The 22,194-nt window shown below is 38.7% G+C and overlaps 1 protein-coding gene across 1 annotated transcript in view; it reads left to right on the top strand.

The window, feature by feature from the left end:
• The window catches only part of Rassf6 (Ras association domain family member 6), a 42,108-nt gene that overhangs the window by 4,418 nt on the left and 15,496 nt on the right, over nt 1–22,194 (top strand). Inside the window, exons 2-3 of the mRNA XM_042678468.1 lie at nt 2,599–2,697; nt 19,879–19,957. Of these exons, the coding sequence (XP_042534402.1) occupies nt 2,630–2,697; nt 19,879–19,957 (147 nt within the window). The 5' untranslated portion in view covers nt 2,599–2,629. The remainder of the gene's footprint in view (nt 1–2,598; nt 2,698–19,878; nt 19,958–22,194) is intronic.

Raw genomic sequence — 22,194 nt, 5'->3', positions numbered from 1 at the left:
TTTGTTTCATTTTTTTCTTGTCTGAATATTTTTGTAGCCAATTTTTAAATTAGGTATGGGCAATATTATTTTCTAACCAATTATTATGTGTTGCCTGTGAACAAAGTTTTCTTTCTCTGTTCATTTTCTTCCATTAAACTCCATTCATCTGTATTCCTCCCTAAGGTCAGAGAACAAAGAAAGCTGTTTGTCATATCTGCTGCAGTCTTTTGATTGACTTTAGGGTAGGTCCCAGTTTGTGTAAAAATTATTGCTCTACCCCAGCATTGGTAGTTCACACCAGTAATCCTACTACTCAGAAGGCTCAGATCTAGCTACTCAGGAGTCTGAGATTGAGGTTCAAATCCAGCCTGGGCTTATCTCCAATTAACCACCAGAAAACTAGAAGAGGAGCTGTGGCTCAAAATGGTAGAGGGCTATCCTTGAGCAAAAGAGCTCAGGGACAGCACTCAGGTCCTTAGTTCAAGCCCCACAACCACAGAAAATGATGATGATGATGATGATGATGATGATGATGTCTTTGATTCTTATGAAACACTGCCAATTTTACTTCATAATCAGAAGAAGTTTCTATTGATGGTTTTTCAGTTCCAGATGCCTTTGGCTTTTGCTGACAACTTCCTGCTTGCTTCACAGATGGCACCTTTTAGTTGTTTCTCCCATGTTGGGAGGGGCAAGGTGACTCTCTAGGTCTTGAATTCAGTTATATATTAAAAGTGCCAGCAGTATGATTTATGTTTGGATTCAACTCTGCTTATGATGGAGGAGAAAAAAGAATCAAGATCAAGTCTTAGTTTGGGTGCCTACTTGGGTAGACAGGAAAGAGTCATAGAATTATGACAAAAATCTTAAGAAACTTAAGTTTTTAAAGCCTTTTTTAAAAACTAAGTTTTTAAGGGCCGTGTAACCACACATTCAGAACAAATGTTATGGAAGCATCACTAGAATGTGTTAGACTCCTGGAACCTTCTGCATCTGTCTCTGGCCAGTTCAACCTGCCCACATGACCACTTGTTCCCTTCTGGAACAAATCTTTCATGTTTTCTTCATGAGGCAGACCCCTACCAACAATGCAGTATCACACAGTATGACACTCCTGGGTAAAAAGAAGAGCAGGATTCTTTAAACATGCAATAGGGCAGAAAAGGAAATAAGGCTTAAATCAATAATGGCAGTAGCAGAAAGTCAAATATTTAAAGAATTTTCCCTGAGATGCAGTGGGGATGGGCGGGAAACACAGATCTGGGCCTGCAGTACTAAGAGCCTTTGGGTCAGGGTGATATGATGGTCAGAATGATAAAGGCATAAAAGCAGAGTCCACTCAAGCATCCAGTTAGAAGATGCTTGGTGAGATTATCCAAGTGCTCTTAGGAATAACAGAGGCATCAGGGATATTATGAGAATATCAAAATAGCCTTTCTGCCGTCCCCCCCTTCTGTTGTCTTATAGAATTAGAGTATGTAGTGTCTTTCACTTATCTTACCCAATTAAAAACCTTGATTTGAATGTAACTGAGCCAGGCGCCGGTGGCTCACGCCTGTAATCCTAGCTTCCCAGGAGTCTGAGATCTTAGGATCACGGTTCAAAGCCAGCCTGGGCAGGAAAGTCCATGAGACTCTTTATCTCCAATAAACCACTTGAAAACCGAAAATGGTGCTGTGGCTCAAGCAGTAGAGTGCTTGCCTTGAGCTGAAGAGCACAGGGACAGTGCCCAAGCCCAGAGTTCAAGCCCCACAACTGACCAAAGAAAGAAAGTAACCATTCTCCAACCCTTTTGATGTTGTTGTTGTTGTGGGGCGCTGTCCCTCAGCTCTTCAGCTCAAGGCTAGCACTCTACCACTTGAGCCACAACACCATTTTTAGCTTTTTCTTCTTATGTAGTGCTGAGGAATTGAACCCAGAGCCTCATGCATGCAAGGCAAGTACTCTACCACTGAGATACTTTCCCAGCCCTCTCCAACCCTTTTATCCAAGAAAATTGAACTTTTCTTTCCAGCCCACTTTTTAAAATTCTAGTTGTATTACCTACAGTTCTATAGCCTTAGAGCAATAGTAGTTAAATATTTTATTTCTGCAAAATAGAACAATGAAAAGAATTGTTACACCTAATATTTCTCATCACATCCTGATGCTACTTCTCGGAATTCATAAAGGAGGATATTATTCAGATCTGACCAAAATTTCCAGGTCCTGAAGGAGAGAGACTTGAAGAAGTTGCATCATCCTTAACAGCTTGAATTAAGCCACCTGGAATTGCAAAATTGGGTTCATGTGACTGGGACAAGGTTACATGGCTCAAGGTTGAGCTGCTGCAATAGAAGGACTGTGATTTCTTGCACAGATTCATGCAGGAGAGAATCTTTTCTAGACATGTCTCAGAAACCGATTTACCAAATTGCTTGGTCCTTCCTTACTTTGAGCTACTATACCTGTAATTTATTTTTTTACTTTACCAAATATTTTTCTTCCTTTGCTCCCAAATAAAATGTTACCTTCATGTTTCCCAGAATATTCTTATACACTGTAGACACCACAAAATATTCAATGTATGTGAATAAATCCTATGAGCAAATCATTAATATTATTCTAATGTTTTAGGGGAACCTCAGACCATCTTGTAAAGCGGTGAATGATGACTATGATGACTCACCAGTACCCTTCTTGGATCTTCATCAATGAGAGGACTTTCATAACCAGGTAACTATATACCTACACTGTCTGCTACCCTGCTAACCAATCACCTACAGAAGATACCATGCAAAGGTTTCTAAGCATGGTATATGATAAACAAGATCAAAGATATTACTACCAGAGGACACACTGGATAAGATACTGCAAAAGTATATTCTCTTTTTTTTTTTTTGGTCGGTCGTGGGGCTTGAACTCTGGGCCTGGGCGCTGTCCCTCAGCTCTTCAGCTCAAGGCGAGCGCTCTACCACTTGAGCTACAGCGCCACTTCCGGTTTTCTGGTGGTTTATTGGAGATAGGAGTCTCACGGTCTCTCCTGCCCAGGCTGGCTTTGAACTGCGATCCTCAGATCTCAGCCTCCTGAGTAGCTAGAATTACAGGCGTGAGCCACCAGCACCCGGCTCAAAAGTATATTCTTAAAGACTGCTAAACCGTACCCTATCATAGAAAATCGCTCCTAATTCATAAACAGTGGTTCAGTTTCATTAAAAGCTACACTTCTGTTTGAATAGTTGAAACAATTATGAAGAACAAGATTATGTGAAGGATCTAAGGTTCCTCATACATGACACATCCAAAGAATTAGCTCATGGGCCATTGTATGTTCTGTCTTGGCCTCTCCCTTTCTTGTTCTTCATTACACACATCATTTTCACTAGTTTCCTCTTTAACACTAGGTTATATAACGTAAAATAAACATCTATACTGTCTTATATACAAAAAATGAATCTTCTATTACTTTGAAATAATAGTATAAGGGTTTATCAATTGTAAGGAAGAGAAAGGCTAAGTGCTATGGGACATACCTTGGGATGTAGAGATGGACAGGATGGCAGTTGAACCAAACCTAGGCAAAACATTAGCAAGATTCCTTCCTTGATAAAAGAGATGCAGTACAATGCTTGTGATCTCAACTAAGCAAGAGGCATAGTTAGAAGGTTCACAGTCCAAGCCTGGTCTCAGACACAAAAGTAGAGACTGTGTCTGAAATATAGCTAAAGTAAAACATAGCTTGAGCATGGCTCAAGTGAGAGAGCATCTGCCTACCAAGTATAAGGTCCTAAGTTCAAACCCTAATACTCAAAAAAATGAAATTAATAGGTAAGAATTGAACCTGGTTACACTAGAATATTGACAGAGGAAGGGACAGATTGAATACTAAAGAATGTAATGGCACTAAAACATGACCTGAGTCTTATGGATTGAGACTGGAAATAAAGCCAACTGATAAAAAGAAACCAGGTTAGACATTAGGAACACATAGGGCAACAAACATAGTCAAACGTGAATTAAAGCCACAAGTGGAGGATCAGGATGAAATACAAGGATAGAAAGATGACACCAAAATGGGCCTTAAAGACGAATAGAAAGGTGAGTATGAACAAAGTAATTTATATATGTGTATGGAAACTCCATAATAAAATCCCCCAGTTAATACAATTAATTTTAATATGCTCTAATAAAAGTAATGATAAATGGGCTTAAAATAGAAGATTCTTTATTCCTTTTTCATACACTTCCTGTCTGTTGCTGTGCGTAGGTACTGCCTTAAAGCTTGAGCATTCAATCATGAACCCAAGAAAACTCTTCATTTCTTGGGATTACACCCCATAGCAGGGGGAAGACACATCCATATGAAAGATAAATGCTGAAAGATAAAATAGGAAGAGTAAAGATAAAAGAGGAAAGAGAGTAAATAATAGTGTAGGTAGAGAAGGAAAGGTTCCATCCAAGTTTAACATAAGATGTGTAGGGAAGGTGTTGGTGAAGAGAGCGTCATACAGGAGAACCCTGCAGTCCTGTGGCTATGAGCATTGACAGCAAGTCAACAGCCTGAGGTAGGTGCACATCTGTCTGTGTTGAGCAAGCCAGTGGAAAGGAGGAACTGAAGTGGAAAGATAAGAGGAAGAACGTGAGGTTAAGAGAAAATGGCACCAAAATATGTAGGGTTTCATCAGTCATTTTGAGACTCAGCTTTTCCTATTATATAAGATAGGGCAAAGTCATGGAAAGATATTGGACATATGAATGACAACATTAGTTGGCCACTCTCTTAGAAACATATCAAAAAGGGGACAAGAATAGAGGCATACAGTTACAATGGAACTGATGGCTTCAGTAGAAAGGATGGAGGCAGTGAGATAGAAAAAAAACAATGTATGTCCTAAATTTAGTTAATCCTCATTTCCAAGTTTACTTGATTCACGTGCTCCGCATCTGTATATTAGAAACAGGTCGAATACTAATCATATTCAGATCTTTTCCTTGATGCCATTCGCTAAGTGTTATAACTATTTTCACAATATTTACATCATATTCTGCATTATAGGTAATCTAGAGACAACACAATGTTTACTTAGCTACATGCAAATACTGTGTCACTTTTTTGGAAAGACTTGAGTGTCTGCAGACTTTGCTATCTGTATGAGTTCTGAGCCCACAGATACCAAAGAGCAGGTTATATTTAAAGGAAGAGACAATGGGATTTCTTGAAGGATTTGATGTGAGGTGGGAAAGACAAAACTAATCAAGGAAAATTCTAATGATATTGATCTAAATGAATGGAGTAAATATTTTTTTCTATTATGAAGAGTATATGAAGGATATGTTTGGGGTTTAGGAGATTGAGAATTCAGTCCTGGACATGCGATGTCTGAGAATGAACAAACTCATCAAAGAATAAGTGTAATTGAAGCGTTAAGGTGACAAAAGACAGAAATGAAATAGGGAAAGGCAGACACAAGAGGTACAAAGCAAGGTATAAATATATTGGGTGGAAAGTGAGGAGAATGGATGTGGAAACTGGACAGGAGGAAAAGAAATTATAGAAGGAAATGTGCAGATACAAAATACCACTTTGAAAGATCAAGAAAACTGAGGTGTTAATGGAATATAAGAAGTGAAAAGTTGGCTGGCACTGGTGGCTTACTTACTCAGGAGGCTACTCAGGAGGCTGAGATCTAAGGATTGCAGTTCAAAGCCAGCCCAAGCAGGAAAGCCCATAAAACTTATCTCCAACTAACTGCTAGGAAACCAGAAGTGGTTCTGTGGCTCAAAGTGGAAGATCAAAAAAGCTCAGAGACAGTGCCTAGGCTCTGAGTTCAATCCCCCTGACCAACTAAAAGAAGAAAGAGGAGGAAGAGTGGAGAAAGAAGAAGAAGAAGAAAAAGAAGAAGAAGAGGAGGAGGAAGAGGAGGAGGAGGAGGAAAGATGAGACTATGGGAAGTCAAAATGAAATACTGAGAATTTAAAAATACATTATACACAGATGAGTGATGTTGAAGGCTGGTGAAAGTAACATCCATACAAAATTAAAAGAGAGGGGCAGAAAGGAGCTGGGAAAGGTAAGAGGTGTTTTTTTTGTTTTGTTTTGTTTTGTTTTTTTTTACTACATTTGCCTCTTCTTAAAGAAGTGTCTTGAAAGATAACAGTCTACTCCGGTGTTCTCTGTCGTGTGTTCCTTTGGTACCATTAAAGTGTAACCAACCAGCAAAACACATTTAATACTCTGGGTTTGGCAAAGAGACAGTACAGCACATTACAGGGAAATGTACTGAATTGTGTGCTTACTTTTCTGTTTCTCAGCTCTGCTTGATTCATTCAGTTCAGCTCACAGATATGATTCTTGTTTTATCCATCAAGGACATTACTACACTTCATCTGGGATTGTTCGTCACAGCCCTTTCTCCTAGTCTATTTCAGCTAGGTCACAGCATTTTGTCTTCTGATTCCCAAGGAAGCCAAGGATTTCATTACTCAGTTCTTTAGACCTTTGATTGGAATCCACTCTATTCATGCACCACATATCCCCGGTGGTGATCTCTAACTACCTAGTGGGACTCAATGACATTTCCATGCAGGTTCCTCTCTCCCCTGAAAACACCGAAGACAGATGGGATGGGCAGCCTATTTGCTGTTCTTCATCCTTCTGAACTTGGGAATCTTGTTCATCTCCCTCATCCAAGTATGGATGTTCTTTACTATGTTCTAGTCACCAAAAACAAAAAGTACTCTTAGGAAAAATAATACATTGTTTAATTTTTCACATATTCCTTACCTTGCAAAGACTTCATTTTACAAAGCTGTGATCACACTGTGGCTTATGTTTACAGATATTTGTAATTACTCAAATATAATATGTTATATGTAATACATTAGAAATGTTTCTCCATCCCACTAAACAATTTTTTCTGAAATGATTTGAAGGATGCACTATCATTCTAAGCTATAGAAATGTCACTCTGTAGACATTCTTTTAACTCTAGCCTACAAGATGGTGCCAATGATTAAATACACAAGACTGGTTCACAAAAGTGGCCCTGAGTCAAAGTGCCTAGATGAATGTAATTTTATTGCTACAAATTAGTTTTCTGGAAAAGTTCAAAGACCTCCTAGCCTTTCTCCATTATTTCATACATGGATGCTCTATAATCTTGGTAGGCTCTATACCCTTTAAGGGTAATACTTAAGTCACTTTTGCATTCTGCTTCCCAAATTGGGACAATAAAATGATTTTGGTATACGTGATGATTTCACTTTTTTAAGTGACATATTGGTGATTATGTTTTTATTTGAACATTTGTGAAAAGTATTAAGAAAATAAAACTAGCACACGCAATCTTTGATATCATAAGTATTATTGCTTAGAATAAATAAAATATATTTAAATTATGTCAGCTGAAAAATTGGCAACAGATAATTCTTGTAACTGACCTAAATTATGAAAAAGGTCTGTGAATAATTACTTGAGCAACAGGGCAATGATCTTCAGTCAGAATGCATTCCTTTTCTTTAAAATTAACACCTATAATCCAGAACCTCTTTTAGACCCTGGTATCTAAGTGTTACTTAGAGCTCTAAATGATGAAGTAAAATATTATAACAGCATAATTCCACAAGCACCAGACTACAAGATAGAATTTCTCGATATGTCATTGATGGACCATCTGCTTTCCTGATCCTGAATCATAATTTTGTTAGCAGTACAGACTCTGGGCTCTAATCAGATGATTTTGAAACATATTAACTTCTGAGAACTGCCTAGAGGAAGAAAGAATTAAAGTTGTGAGAACTTGAGACTTCTTAGTAGAAACAAAATTCCTGGAACCAGGGCCAATCTTTACAAAACTGTTACCAGACATTATAACAATACCACTGGCCAAGATAATATCCAACAGACCACAAATGTGGAAAATATATCCCACTTGTTCACTTAAGTAGACTTTCAGACCCCTGCCTTCAGTAGCAGCAAAACAAACAAGACAAATAATCAATTATGAAGAGATTTTAATTTCCCTATACATAAAGTCATAAAAACAATAGAGATTCACATGAAGAGAATCTATGTAATTGATCATTTGGTTTCAGCACAGTTCATAAGAATTCATATGATCAGTACAAGAGGTGCTGATCCTAATGGCACCAGAGGATGGGAATTCTCAGAGATTAGAAACTTCCTGGCCAAAAGGTGTGGGCAAAGATTATGCTCAGATGAGTAAGGATCTAGTTTCTGGTTTATTGCCTGGAGGCATGGCTGCTCTGCTGCTTTGCATGGTAAGAATTAGTTCTGTGTGGTTGCCTTCAAAGTGCTTTCATTTTATCCTGCAGGATGAAATCAGGACACTTTAGAGGTGAGTAAGTGCCAGCCCTGTATTTAAAAAAACAAAACGCATAAAGAAGTTCAAGTTCCGTTTCAATTGCAGTTCAGATTTCACTCTCCAGAACCTATTACAAGTTTTCTGCTACTTAGGCACCTGATACAAACCTTTGCAGGCTGTGACTCCTCTAATAGCAGTCCAAAGACACATGTATATTCTTGTCTTTGGTAAATACATTTAATTGGTATGACATAATACATTTTAGCAAAAAGTGTTTATATTCCAGATAATTCCTTCCTCTGAAGTGTATTGGCCAGCACCTTCATTGAAACAAAAGAACCAGCCACTTGCACCACTAAACACAAATTAAACACAAAGAGCCAGTGTTTCAGAGTGGCCTACTACCTGATCAATAGAGCCAGGGGGCAGCGTTTATCCAGGCTCTGAGTCCAGGGTCTTCCCCTGATCAAAGGAACAAGAGCAAACACTGAGTCCTCAATTAGTCCTGAAGGTAGGTTCACACCAAGACACCATGGCTCTCCTGTAGGCAGTACAATTTGTCTTAACAAAGGATAGATAAATCTTCTCTGACATATATTCTTATGCATCAATAACTATGTGCATATGATCATAGGATATTCATCTAAATGAACTCCAAGAAATGGACGTGAGGTTTGTTTTCTCCTTTGTTGCTGTTTTAGTTTTCTGTACCTTTTGCTTGCACATTTATTTGTTTGGGGGAGGCTTAGTGGGGCACAGGAATGGCGGGACAGAGGGTGAAAATATGCAGCAGTGATATCACTTGATACTGTGTTTGGTGGCAGGAGGGTAAAACTGGTTGAAAGTGAGTGAAGGGGTGACACTGTTCAAAAAGAAATGTACTATTTACCTGACTTACGTAACTGTAATCCTTTTGTAAATCCCTTTTATAATAACTTTTTTAAAAAGAGCTTAAAGGAAGCCAGAGGGGAAGAGTTTGAAACACCTGCTTAGAACCACTTCTTTTAAGTGTTAGAACTTTTTCCTATGTTAGAGATTATTTTTCAGAAATCACATTATTTATGACTGATAGTCCAGTAAAACTAAGAGAAATTATTATAAAAAGCTGCATGACACACGTTACTATGTTACAAAAAAGTCAATGATATCACCCTCAGATATTTGAAAAAAAGGATATTTATTGGAAAATAGCCTATATTTTTCCCACAAGTATATATTATCATAATCATTTAACATATTGATATTAAAATAATCTGTTATTTCTGAAAAAATTTATTGTACAGTTTGTTACTTAAGTCAGCTTAAAAACAATAAGGCCTTTCCCCAACCTACTGAAGATATTTCCTTAGAAAGTCTAATGAATTCAAAATTCAAAGACTCCAGAAGTATACCACATGTATAGATTATTCTTGGATTTCTGGATATGTTAGCTACACTAGTGAAAGAAATATCTCTTCTACCCCTAACCCAAGAATAGATCATGATTCTACTTCCTGTATTTTAATTCCCAAATTAAGAACATGCTATGAGCCAGAAGCTATAATAGAAAAGATCTCAAATATTCAATGTTAAGCCAAATCAGGCAAGGATCCTACTCTTAGCAGAGTTTGAGTTTAAAACTCCCAATCTTAACTTTAATCCTCTAGCAGAATCACCTGGACGGTTTGTGTTTAAAGTGAAGAGCACTGGGCACATTTCTAGAGTTTCTGTGTCAGAAGGTCTGAGGAGGGGTAGGTCCTTTGCCTGTCCGTTTCCAGGTGGTGTACATGCTGCTGGCCTGTGGGTCCCACTTTTGAGAACCATGGATGCAAAGGCCTAAGACAAACTGAGGTAAATGTTCCAAAGGAAAGGAACCTACTTCCAAGAAAAGTATAGACCTAGCCTTAAAATCAGAGTCCAGGAAGGTTTCTCTAGAAATGAGATGTGAATGGGGACAAGGTTCATAGGCCAGGGTGAGAAAGCACAGTGCTGCGGGAAGATGAGGTACAGGGAAGCGTCTATTGAGAGGAAACGAAAGAGGAAGACAGGCCAGGGACCACACCAACGTTACATGCCATGATAAGGATTTGGAAGCTTTATTCCAAAGCAATGGAAAGACATTTAAAGGTGTCAAGCAAAGCAGATGATATGATTAGACATGTTCAATATTCTTTTTGTATAGTGTGGGCCACAGATGATGGGAACTGAGAATAGAACAAAGCTGCTTAATAATGTGAACATTTTTTTGTCAAAAGTAAGGCAAATCAGGGGTCACAGGCATGGTAGCATCTCAAGCAGGCTTTCAAAGCAAGAAGGACGTGAGAGACTGTGTATTGGGAAAGCTGGTCTTTAGCTCCAGCTCACACAGATGGCACTGAAACTCACTGGCCACCTGCTGTGTTTCACACCCTCCAATAATGGCATTAGTGAAAAGGTTTTTGTTTTGTTCCGGCCTCTATCAGTGAGCTGGAAGGCTATTAGTAAATAAATGAAGGAATTCATCAAGTGGAGCTTCCCCTAAGGGAACTCAAGGCATCAGCTGTGAAGGCAAGGTAGTCTTGGCCCACACGTGCAATTTCTGCTGTTCACACACAGGAATGCTGTATTGTACAGCAAATTTGTATCTGCTCCAATGACACCTGGTGATATGGGGCATACCTAAGTTTATTTTTCAACAGGTCTTTAAAAAAAATCTATACTGTTTGTCTTAGAAAAACATGATGTGTTTGAGTAAACCAGGGGTGAACAGGAAGCAAGCCTCAAGGAAGAGCTAGATAATAGCCTGATCACTGCATTCTCTCATTTCTATGTCCAACCTCACAGCACATAATCAAATCACTTCCAAACCTAGCCTGTGTGTATGTGTGTGTGTTGTGTGTTGTGTGTGTGTGTGTGTGTGTGTGTGTGTGTGTATGTGCACGCAACCACCCTCAGTACATAGGGACTTGAACTCAGAGCCTTAGCTTTTGCACTTAAAAGGCTGGTCCTCTACCACTTGAGCCACAGCTTCACTTTTGGCTTTTTTGTGTGGTTAATTGGAAATAAGTCTCACAGAATTTCCTTCCCAGGCTGACTTCAAACCATGATCCTCAGATCTCAACCTCCTGAGTAGCTAAGATGACAAGTTTGAGCTGCCGTCGCCCAGCTCCACACCTAACCACTTTTAAACATCCAGTCAGAGCTGCTGTTTTCCCCTGCCTGAACAACTATAACAACCTCCTACCAAGGCTCTGTGCTTCTGTCCCCTGCCCGTACCGTCCATTCCCCCTGAGCAGCCAGAATGGCTCTCTTGAACACAATTCCTGTCATCTAAACCCTTTGAAAGTTTTCTGTGGCACTCAGAATAAGATGCAGACACCATCCCATAATATCTAGGGTGTAAATGACTTTATAACTCATTTGGAACCACTTTTTCTTTTTCTCTCTCTCTCCTTCAAACATTCCATGCCGAGACTTGCATACATTGGATGATGTTTGCATCATCTGCCTGGAAACTCTCTTTGACTCTCTATGATTGGCACCTTCCTGTTTTTGAGGTGTCAGTTTAACATTCCAGACTCCCTGCCTACCCTCTTCCTCTTAAGTACTGTATTGCACAATCTTGTTTTATTATGTTCATAAAACTTATTCATCCATATACATTTTCTTCTTTCTTTTTTTAAAACCGTTTGTTTTGCTTCCTTACCCTATCCTGGAAAATAAGTCTCATCATGACAGAGTCTTGATGTTCCCTCTTTATCAATTATGTCCTCGGTTTGATGATAATGGCTTGATAAGGGAAGGAACAGGAATGAGTATGCCAATGACCAACCTGGAAGAACTCAGTGGAGACATTAATATGACTTCATCTATGCCATCCTGAGATACTACCTTCAAAGCAGAGGCAGGGTACTTATCTAACGGGATGGGAAAGGGCCCATGGGCTATGGCTCTTCTATGGAAGGCCCACAGAATCATTTAGTCTGATCCTGCCAAGGGCAAACACAGGCAGGACTGGAAATTCTAGGAGCTTTTTTCATGCCAACATAAACATCATACCAGCTAACATCACCAAAGAGAAGCAGTTCTAGTTAATTAAATGTATGACTAAATATGGAAGGCTGGGCTGGGAAGGTGGCTCAGTGGTAGAGCACTTGCCTTGCATGCTCGAGCCCCTGGGTTCGATTCCTCAGCACCACGTAAGCAAAAAGAAAAAAAAACCAGAAGTGGCGCTGTGGCTCAAGTGGTAGAGCGCTAGCCATGAGCTGAAGAGCTGAGGGACAGCGCCCAGGCCCAGAGTTCAGGCCCCATGACCGGACCCAAAAAAAAAAATATATATATATATATGGAAGGCTAAGTTTTAAGTTGGTAATTTTATATGGCTCTCAAATGATGTTATAAATATCCAAATGGCCCTTGGCAGAGAAAAGATCCTTAACCTTTATTGACTAAGTACTTCTCTACATTTTAATGTAACATCAAATTTTTTAGACTGAGTAATCATTGTAATTCTAATTTGAATTGGCCACATATTTCATCTCTTCTACAATACAGTAACAAAAGGCTTCTGCTCTCTTAAAAGAAAAACATCCCTTCCACTCCCAAGCCCCTTAAAATGTCACAGAGTGAATCTCAAAGCCTGGTGGGACCTAGGAAGTTGTAAATTCTCAGGACCCACCACAGACCTACTCAATAAGAAACTTAAAGGATACTACTCAACAGTGTGTGTTTCAATCATCTGTTTGGATGTTTCTGATGTTCAAGTTTGAGAACCGCTTTTCTCCACATGCATGGACAATATGCAACACATGTTTCTGGAGTTTTTCAGCAGACTTTTCTTAACTATTAAATGTTTCTCAATTTATTCCCCCTCCCCCAAAAAAATCAGTTACAATGAGAAGTCAACTTCCATTTGTTAAGAAGTTTCAAATCTCAACATTGGATTAGAATCAACACTTGAAACTGGGTGCTGGCTTGTGAACAGTGTCAAAGTTGAGAAACAGACCTGTTTCTGTGAGTCCCAGGCCAGGAGAGGAAAGGAAAGAGCTCAGTCCTTTCTTGCTTTCTTTCCTGTCTGCCAACTGCATGTGCTGCCCAGGAAGTCAGCTGCTTGCAGTGACAGAGAATGACGCCTCATATGGCAACCACTCATTATAGCTGCCAATGGAAACAACACGCTGTTTGGTTAATTTTCTTCTTTAACTTAAAAGCGAAACAGCAGGAAAAGCAATAGGTAGTACCTCCCACTTTTAAAGTTGAAGAACATGCTAGAGTCTAAAATATCAATATATTCTTATAAAGGGATCCCCAAGATGGTTAGGATCAAGTGTGGTGGCACACACTCGTAATCTTTGTAGGTAAGCAGAGCCGAGAATTGTGAGTTTGAGGCCCTTCTGGGCTATAGAGAGAGTCCCTGCTTCCAACAAACAGTAAGGCCATCTATTAGAAATGAAGCACGCTTCTGCTTTAGAAGTATTAGCACTACCCTTAATAAATAATACTCAAAAAGCTGCTAGAAAGGTTCAACGTTTTTCCTCTTTAAAAAAGGTGTCCTTTGGGGTGAGGGCCCCTCCCAAGGACTTTGAAGTCTGGACAGTTAGGCTAATTGTAGGGTTCCTTGATAATAGAAGACTAGCATTTTCACAACAGTCCAGAGAGTCCCCTGTCGCCCTCACAGATTCTCAGCTTTCAGACCTGGAAACCCAGTCCCCTCATCTGCAATGGAAATGTGAATAACCTACTTTACTAAGCTGAGGGAAGCCTCTGTGCCCAGGTTGAAAGGCATTCTTTCTTCACCATTGGAGCCAGGAGATGAGACCCAGGGCAAGAAGACTTGGCACTGTGGCAGTTTATAGAAGAGAGGCCCACTGACCTTTACAATTCTAATTCCAGGATTCAAGTGGACAATAAGTGAAGGATAAAGTGGGTTAAGAGAACTCTGCCAGTACTTGTCAGCATCAGTATTGGGGAAGGGGGTGAGGGGGAGGTCATCTTGACAAATAGAGTAACATTAAGTCTTTTTTCCCTCTTCATTATTATTATTATTATAATCTTCAAATAGTTACACAAGGGGGGTTCAATTTAACATGTTCATTTGTGCATACAAAGCATCTTGATCAGAGTCATCCCTTCCATCAGCCTCTCATCGTGTATTCTTTTCTGTCATCCTCACCGTCCCCAATTCCTCCTTTTCAAAAATCAGACAGTAATTTGTGCTGTGTTTTATGGATGCTATGGGGAAAAATATGAGCATAATCCAAATATTCTTGTACTTTGAAAAGTGCACAATCTATCCAATGAAAATAAAAACTTAATCTCAGCAAATAATTCAGCTTGTTACCTTTACAGGTTTAATGAGGTTATTTTTTTTAATACATGTATAGAAAGTTTTCAACTTTTTGAACCTAACGCATGAAGCTCTCTCACTAAAATGTAGCACAATGAACAAAATCAGTGAGGGAAAGGAAACTAAATGTGCAAGAAAACTGGTGCTTTTATTTCTCCTCTCACCTAGAGACTCTTCTCTTAAATGTCTTAGGTCCTCACTCCTCAATATGCTATAGAGCTGTCACTAATGCTGCTGTGAAGCTGTAGGCCAATGGCTGCCTGACTTGAACCATACACCTTTCCAACAAATTTCCAGGAGGCAGCAGAAACACAAGTTCAGGAAATGTGGCCACTTGTGTTACCAAGGGCCCAAGGTGCCCTTGGAGGCTGTTGGGTTTTATTCCCTTGAAGCATAGTGGTGTCACGCAGCAGTCTATGCAGTTAGTGTTCGAGTACAGCATGTGACAGTATCTGTGGTTTGCCCACATTGGGTCCAAGTTGTAAGATTAAGAATGGGACAGACTTCTTTGTTTTCCAGGGAAGGAGTTGGATTCATTTAATGATGCTAACAATTATAAAACAAAAGGGAACACTCATAACAAATATTTGACATCCATGTAGCTATAAGGCATAATTCACTTCCACCCATATCCTGTACCATGCCTATGTTCATTATGGTATTATAAAATCCAATAAAAGTGTTTTCTTTCTGGCCAGCTAAACAGCCTGATAAGGTAGAGGAACTGATTTCTTGCTAAATTCATTATCCATGGTAAAGGTCAGAATGTGAGTAATTCCCATCTGCTGAGCAGTTGCAACTCAGGCCACAAAGTACAAAGTACACCTAAGCATTTTCCTATTAACTCTGCATCTTCTATTAGTCATTAAGGCCAAGATGCGGCCTCAAACAAAAGGCACACTGGAATCTCCTCTGTATCCTCCCCAACCACAAATGCCACTGCCACCACCTCTGTTATCCAAGAGTCTTGTCCTGGTTAGCTTTCTTCAGGAGACTATGATGGAGAATTCTGAGTTTCCATCAGAAACTACCAGGACCTTCTTCATGCACTGCCAGTGTTCAGATGTCACCTTCACAGTGTATATTCAATGTTTCCTTTCCAGACGAGGAAGTATTTTACTAGGACTTTCCATCTCCTATTTCCATATTTTTCCATACTGTAAATACCTGTAGATTTTGAGACCCTTCCACATATATGTGACATGCAATCTTCTTTCTGTCAGACACTAGTCTCTGCACCTCTACCCAAGAATATTTCAATGATCTCACCCCCTGGTGCTGAAATCCATCTTTGGTTCTTTACCTACTGGGTCTTAAGAGCACCTGGTCCATAACCTGCCCATAACCTACAGAGTGAACTCAAAATTTCTCAAGCTAGTTCATGGTGCTCCTTACTCCCCTTTCCCCATTTTACATATTATAGTCCTAGAATCACAAGTCTCTTGATTTTTTTTTTCTCACAGAGCACAGAAATAGCAGCATTACCTTGGTAATGTGGTTTTTCTTCCCTGGTAAGCAGTTCACGCTTTCTTTGTTTAGTTATTAAATGCTAAGGTTTGCCATAGGTAGCATCTGTTTCTTAAAGCTCTTACCCTCCTTTCATGTATCGGTGAGGACTCATGCACACTCTGGTGTGCATGAATAAATGACCTTCCAAGCAGGCCTTTTGTAAGCAGAAATAATTTGAATTAGTCAGCAGACCCAGATGGCCAGTTGGACAATATTCCTTTAGCATCTTGTGCCTCTAATTGTCAAGCTGTCAAGTCAGGATGTTATAGGTTACCATTTTATTACCACTACTATATTAGATTGATTTTTTTCTCATTGGGTACATAAATTAATTATCTTCAAAAGATCCTGAAAGACACTTGCAGAATGCATTCACCAATGCTGTAGTTATTCACACAACTTCTAGATTTTCTGATTCTTCACTTTCTCTTACACCATTAACATTAATTTTATTTCTCTGCTTCAGTTTACTGGGCTGTACTCTTTCGTATATCAAACTCCATCAAGGTGACATAATACTCAGTCGAAAAGATCCTGTTCCTGAGAACAGAATGGAAGAGTAAAGGGGTTTCCACTTACCCTGGATGATGGAGTACAGATTGGTAGCCTTTCTCTGTTATGTGCCAGTTTTTAATATTTTAGTCTTTCTGTACCATATAGCTCTACAGTTATAGCAGGAAGACAGCCACAGATAGCAAGTAAACAACTTAATATTAGTAGATTTCAATAAAACTTTATTTACAAAAACAGGTATTCCAGGACCATAATTTACCTAACTCCCTGGATCACTTGATAACTTGTTTACAGTGAAAAAAAATTTTTTTGTTGTTCGAGTACAGAAACATTTTCCAACTAAGAGTTGTTCTGGACTAAATATGTTGAAAGTTACTTGTGCTCTATTGTGTAGTGTGATTTTATCAGAAGCTGAGGGAATAAGATTATATAAAGCTTCATTTGCTTTCAACAATTGTCACAGCCCAGCATATCAAGAGTTGTATCTCAAGTGAAACTGAAATTTCCATGTGGAGTGTTTGGCACTAAATAACAAGAGCTATACAAACGAGACCTTTTGGCATGTTGCCAGAAGTATAATTTTGATAAAGGTTTCCCACAAATAATGACGGCAAGGGAATAAGATCAGTATGCTGAATACTTTGTAGAATGTAACTATGCATTAATAATTAACCCATGTAGGAAATGGACCAGTAAAATGGAAAACTTCTATAGAATATTTTGTATGTCATTTGTATAGTAATTGGTCATTGGAAATGTACATGTTAAAAATTGCAGGTAAATGATTTAAAACATGGAAAAAAATCAAGCTAAGTGCGCCAGTGGCTCATGCTTATAATCCTAGCTACTCCAGAGGCTGGGATCTGAAGGTCACAACTCAAAACAAGACCTGGCAGAAAACTTCCTGAGACTCTTACTTCCAACAATACCAGCAAACCAGAAGTAATGCTGTGGCTTAAAGTGGTAGAGTGCTAGCCCTGAGCAAAAGTTGCTTAGAGATAGCACCCAGGCCCAGAATTCAAGGCCCAGGACTGGTACAAAAAAAAAAAAAAAAGAGGAAACAAATCACGATATATCATCTTTGCCTTTCAATATTCAGTCTTGTTTACAAGAGCATTCTATGAGCTAGTTTATGCTCTTTGCACTGAGAACCTGACTTCCTGCTCTATCCTCAGAGAGCCAATATTCTTGTGAAAAGGACACAGATAGTCGAGGGTCCGGGAAACTTTGCTATGGAAATACTTGGAACTTTCATGTCATTTATATAATGCTTATATAAAATAGTTCCAGTGGCTCACGCCTATAATCCTAACTTCTCAAGTGGTTGAGATCTGAGGATTTCAGTTCAAAGCCAGCAAGGGCAGGAAAGTCTGTAAGACCCTTATCTCTGATTAATCATCAAAAAGCTGTAAATGGAACTGTAGCTCAAAGTGATAGAGAAAAAAGCTTAGGGACAGAGCCCAGGCCCTGATTTCAAGAACCTATACCAACATACATACATACATACACACACACACACACACACACACACACACACTAATTCTTTTCCATTTTTTTTCTTTTGGTTTGTGTGGTTTGAGGGAAGAGTTTATTGGGATAATTTCATTTAGAAAATTGTTGGTCCTTATTATGTGTCAAAAACTCTACCAGACACAACCTACCAACACTCTCCCCTTAAATGAGATGGCATGAGATTTAGATTAGGAAATCATATCGAAGGTTAGACGATGTTGTAGGGGTAGGGCAAGAAAACAGGATCTGAAATATTGGGAGCATGCACTTTTAGATTCAGTGCTCAAGAAAAATTTCTTGAAACTAGGCCCACCTGGTAGCACACCCCCATAGTACCAACACACACTTTGGAGGCTGAGGCTAGAGGATTATTTGAGACCAACCTGCACTACATAGCAAGTTTCAGGCCACCTTGAGTGACATAAGAAGGCTCTAAACAAGTCAACAAAACAAACCGCGACAGCCATAATAAAAACTAAAGAAAGTCTCTGAGAAGGTGGTTTCAGTGAAATAAATGCACTGAGTCACCTAGCAGGTGATGTTGAGGGAGTGGTCAGGAAGTTCAAGGGTGAGTGTGTTCTAGGAATGTTCAAGGCATGTCATGGAGGCCAAAGGCTGAAGGTACTAAGGGAAGGACAGACATAGAGAAGGAGATGAAAGATGTGATAGAAGACCAGACCAGCCTTTGAAGTCATTGTAAGAACGTTGGATTTTATTCCAAATAATGGGAAGACATTCAAAAGTTTTGACAAACAGGAAAGTGATTTTTAAGGTTTACATTAAAAGAGTTTCTATGCTGGGCATTGGTGGCTCATGCCTGTAATCCTATCTACTCAGGAGGCTGAGATCTGAGGATCGCAGTTCAAAGCCAGCTGGGCAGGAAAGTCTGTGAGACTCTTATCTCCAATTAACCACCAGAAAACCAGAAATGGTGCTGTGGTTCAAGTGGTAGAGCATTCGCCTTAAGCTGAAGAGCTCAGGGACAGTGCCCAAGCCCAGACCTCAAGCCCCACAACTGACCAAAGAAAACAAGTTTCTAGTGTAAAGAATATACCACATATTCTTAGGACGTCTTTGTAATAATCCAGATGGGTAAAAATAACATCTTCACATGTCTGGACACAGAAGAAAAGATAGAGGTGTGGCAGGAACCAGTGCTCCTCTGCCAGAACCCACAAAGGGAAACATAGTTCAGGAGCAGCGCCATTCCCTACCGCCATTCCCTAACTGCTGGAACCCCAGTAGGAAGCACTGTTAATACAAAATAGGTGCTCCTGTCCTTTCCAAGGCTGGCACTATACCACTTGAGCCACAGCTTAACTTCTGGCTTTTTGCTGGTTAATTGGACCTATGAATCTTGGGGATTTTTCTGCTGGGGCTAGAATCACAAATCTTCGAATTACCATCTTCAGATGTCAGCCTCCCTATGTAGCTATGATTACAGGTCTGAGCCACCAGTGCCTGGAGACAAAGGCTTCATTTAGATTGGTGAAATGTGCTAAAACAAGAAAACCCAGGAACCCAAATTTGCTTAATGGCTGCCTCTTAAGACTACACTCTTACCCTGAGTTATCTTACCTTCTCTGGTTATAATTGGCGTCTTCAATATTTGTCAATGTCCTAAAAATACTTCAATTTTTAACACCCTATCATACTTTTATGAAATGAAAGCATTTTTGCCTTTTACTGTTAAAATGGCTCAGAGTGATTATAACTGGATGTGATTCTTTGCTTCTTGTTTTGGTTTTGTTTTAGGGAACAACTCAATACTTTATTGAAGACCTACAACATTTTCTATGAGAACCAGAAAAATCTGCATATTTTATATGGACAGGTAAGCTCCTGCAACAGTTTGATTCTTAGGAAAAAATTCTATAAAAATAGGAAAGAGTGAGGGCGAGTTAAAGTGTACAATTTAGTAACACATGCTTAATCTTTAACTTAATTCTGTTTTTTTTTTAATCATTAGGCAATATCAGTCCTAGAATCTTCTGTGACTTCCTAAGCACTTTTGGGATAGAAAAGCATTTTTAAATAACTTTAATGTTTCTTTCTATTTTAAAGATACAACTTTTATCTATTAATGAAAAAAATGTCTTGAACAGTAATTTCACCAGAAATCTATCATAGTACTTTCTCACGAATACTCCCTAATGTGTATAAGAACATTTTTTTGTAATGGAGAAAATGTGAACTTGATGTTAAATCTCTACCAATGAAGGATTAGTCAAACAAATTTTGTCACACCAAATTTCATTTGCTTGAAAATGAAACAAGTTAGATTCCAGTAATTGTTTTCTGTATCACAATGATAGCACATTTCAAAATGTTAAAGAACTAGTTCAGGAAAGTCCTGAAGTTGGAAAAATATTTTTAAGGGTGCAGTTGGCAATCTCCTGTCAAATTAAACTTAGATTTCCTTTCCTGATCTTGTCCTTTTCTCTGATTTTAATTGAACGTTTTTTTGCAACCTGCCCCTCCACGTAGTCTCATATTCTAATGGGCCTCACTTTACATATTTACAATAACTTTCTGGCCCCAGGAAACTTTAGGCTTTTGTCCTCTTGATTTAAATCTTCAAGTTTGAAGGCACATATGGCATTTGACCACCATGATTTAGCTTAAATCTACAATTTGGAAAGAAAAGTTACATAGCATTTTAGCCTTTACTCCAAAGCTTACTTTAGAGGTTTAGTTGAATGACTTCAGAAACTTCATAACATGCTATAGGAGCTAATTAATCTCTAGATAAAGAAATGTGCCTAATTTTAAAAACACTTAAAGCTTATCAGCCAAAGACATAATGAACAATAATGTTTCCTGAACACTTATTGGATGTCAGGTCATATGAACTAAGAATTATTGCAATGTAAGCTTATAAGAAGAGGAAGCCCAGGCTGAAAGGTGGTCAGCAACCTTCCCAAGACCACTCAGCTAGGAAGTGGAACAGCCAGATATTCAACACAAAGCAGTCTTATTCTAGAGTTTGCAGTTTTCATGTGTATTTTCAAAGAAGCAAAGGGTCAGTGTTGTCAAAGTCAGATTAATAATGGGTTTTGTGTCATTGGATGATGGTTTGTGGCTTTGCTTTGTTTTATACATATATATGTATATATATGTATGAAATCATATATAGTTATATTTAACAAAATAGTTATAGATAACAAAAGTACACTAATTTAACAATAAGTTATTTACATATATAAAAGAAAACAAGCCGGGTGCCGGTGGATCACACCTGTAATCCTAGCTACTCAGGAGGCTGAGATCTGAGGATCACAGTTCAAAGCCAGCCCAGGCAAGAAAGTCTGTGAAACTCTTATGTCCAATAAACCACCAGAAAACCGGAAGTGGTGTTGTAGCTCAGGTTGTAGAGCACTAGCCTTAAGCTGAAGAGCTGAGGGACAGTGCCCAAGCCCAGAGTTCAAGCCCCACGACTGACAAAAAAAGAAAAAAGAAAAGAAAAGAAAACCTAGATTGGAAAATAACTTCTATGGGAATATATTTATCAATATATATTTAGATACCATATTTCATTTCATTTTTTGTTGTATGATACAGTAGTTTCCTTTTTGTTATACTATTTCTAACTTAAAATGAATTCTTCAAATGCTATTGATTTTCACAAGTATCATTTATATGTTGTGCACTTTATAGTATTTCCACATGCACTCTTTCCCTTCCTTAGCATAACTTTGTGAGTTTAGAGATGAGTGAGCAGATGCTAGAGATGAGTGACCAGAGGGCAAGCAATTCAAATGTCTAATTCAGTACAATGTTTAAATCTGCTTTAATTCTGAATTAAACAGAATCAAAACATTCAAATCCCACTTAATCCCCAACCATTTTAGAAAGTAGTTTAACATATTACACTCTCTGATGGATATGCTGTTGCTATTCTGACTTACTTTGCTGTATATAGCAATCATATTTTAAAATAGAACCGTAAAAAATTGAAAATCCACACAATCCTCTCTGAAAATGTTGTGAACCCCGTTAAGATTTCTTGTGTCCTAACTTGCTCATCTTCAGTGAAAGCATTTGCCTTCTATAAATAATACAAAACAATTG

The sequence above is a fragment of the Dipodomys spectabilis genome, unplaced genomic scaffold, assembly GCF_019054845.1.
Source record: "Dipodomys spectabilis isolate Male_0828 unplaced genomic scaffold, ASM1905484v1 ptg000043l, whole genome shotgun sequence".
In the NCBI taxonomy this organism is placed as follows: domain Eukaryota; kingdom Metazoa; phylum Chordata; class Mammalia; order Rodentia; family Heteromyidae; genus Dipodomys; species Dipodomys spectabilis.
Note: the sequence above shows the minus strand (reverse complement) of the source record. Positions and strands in the feature narration are given on the sequence as shown.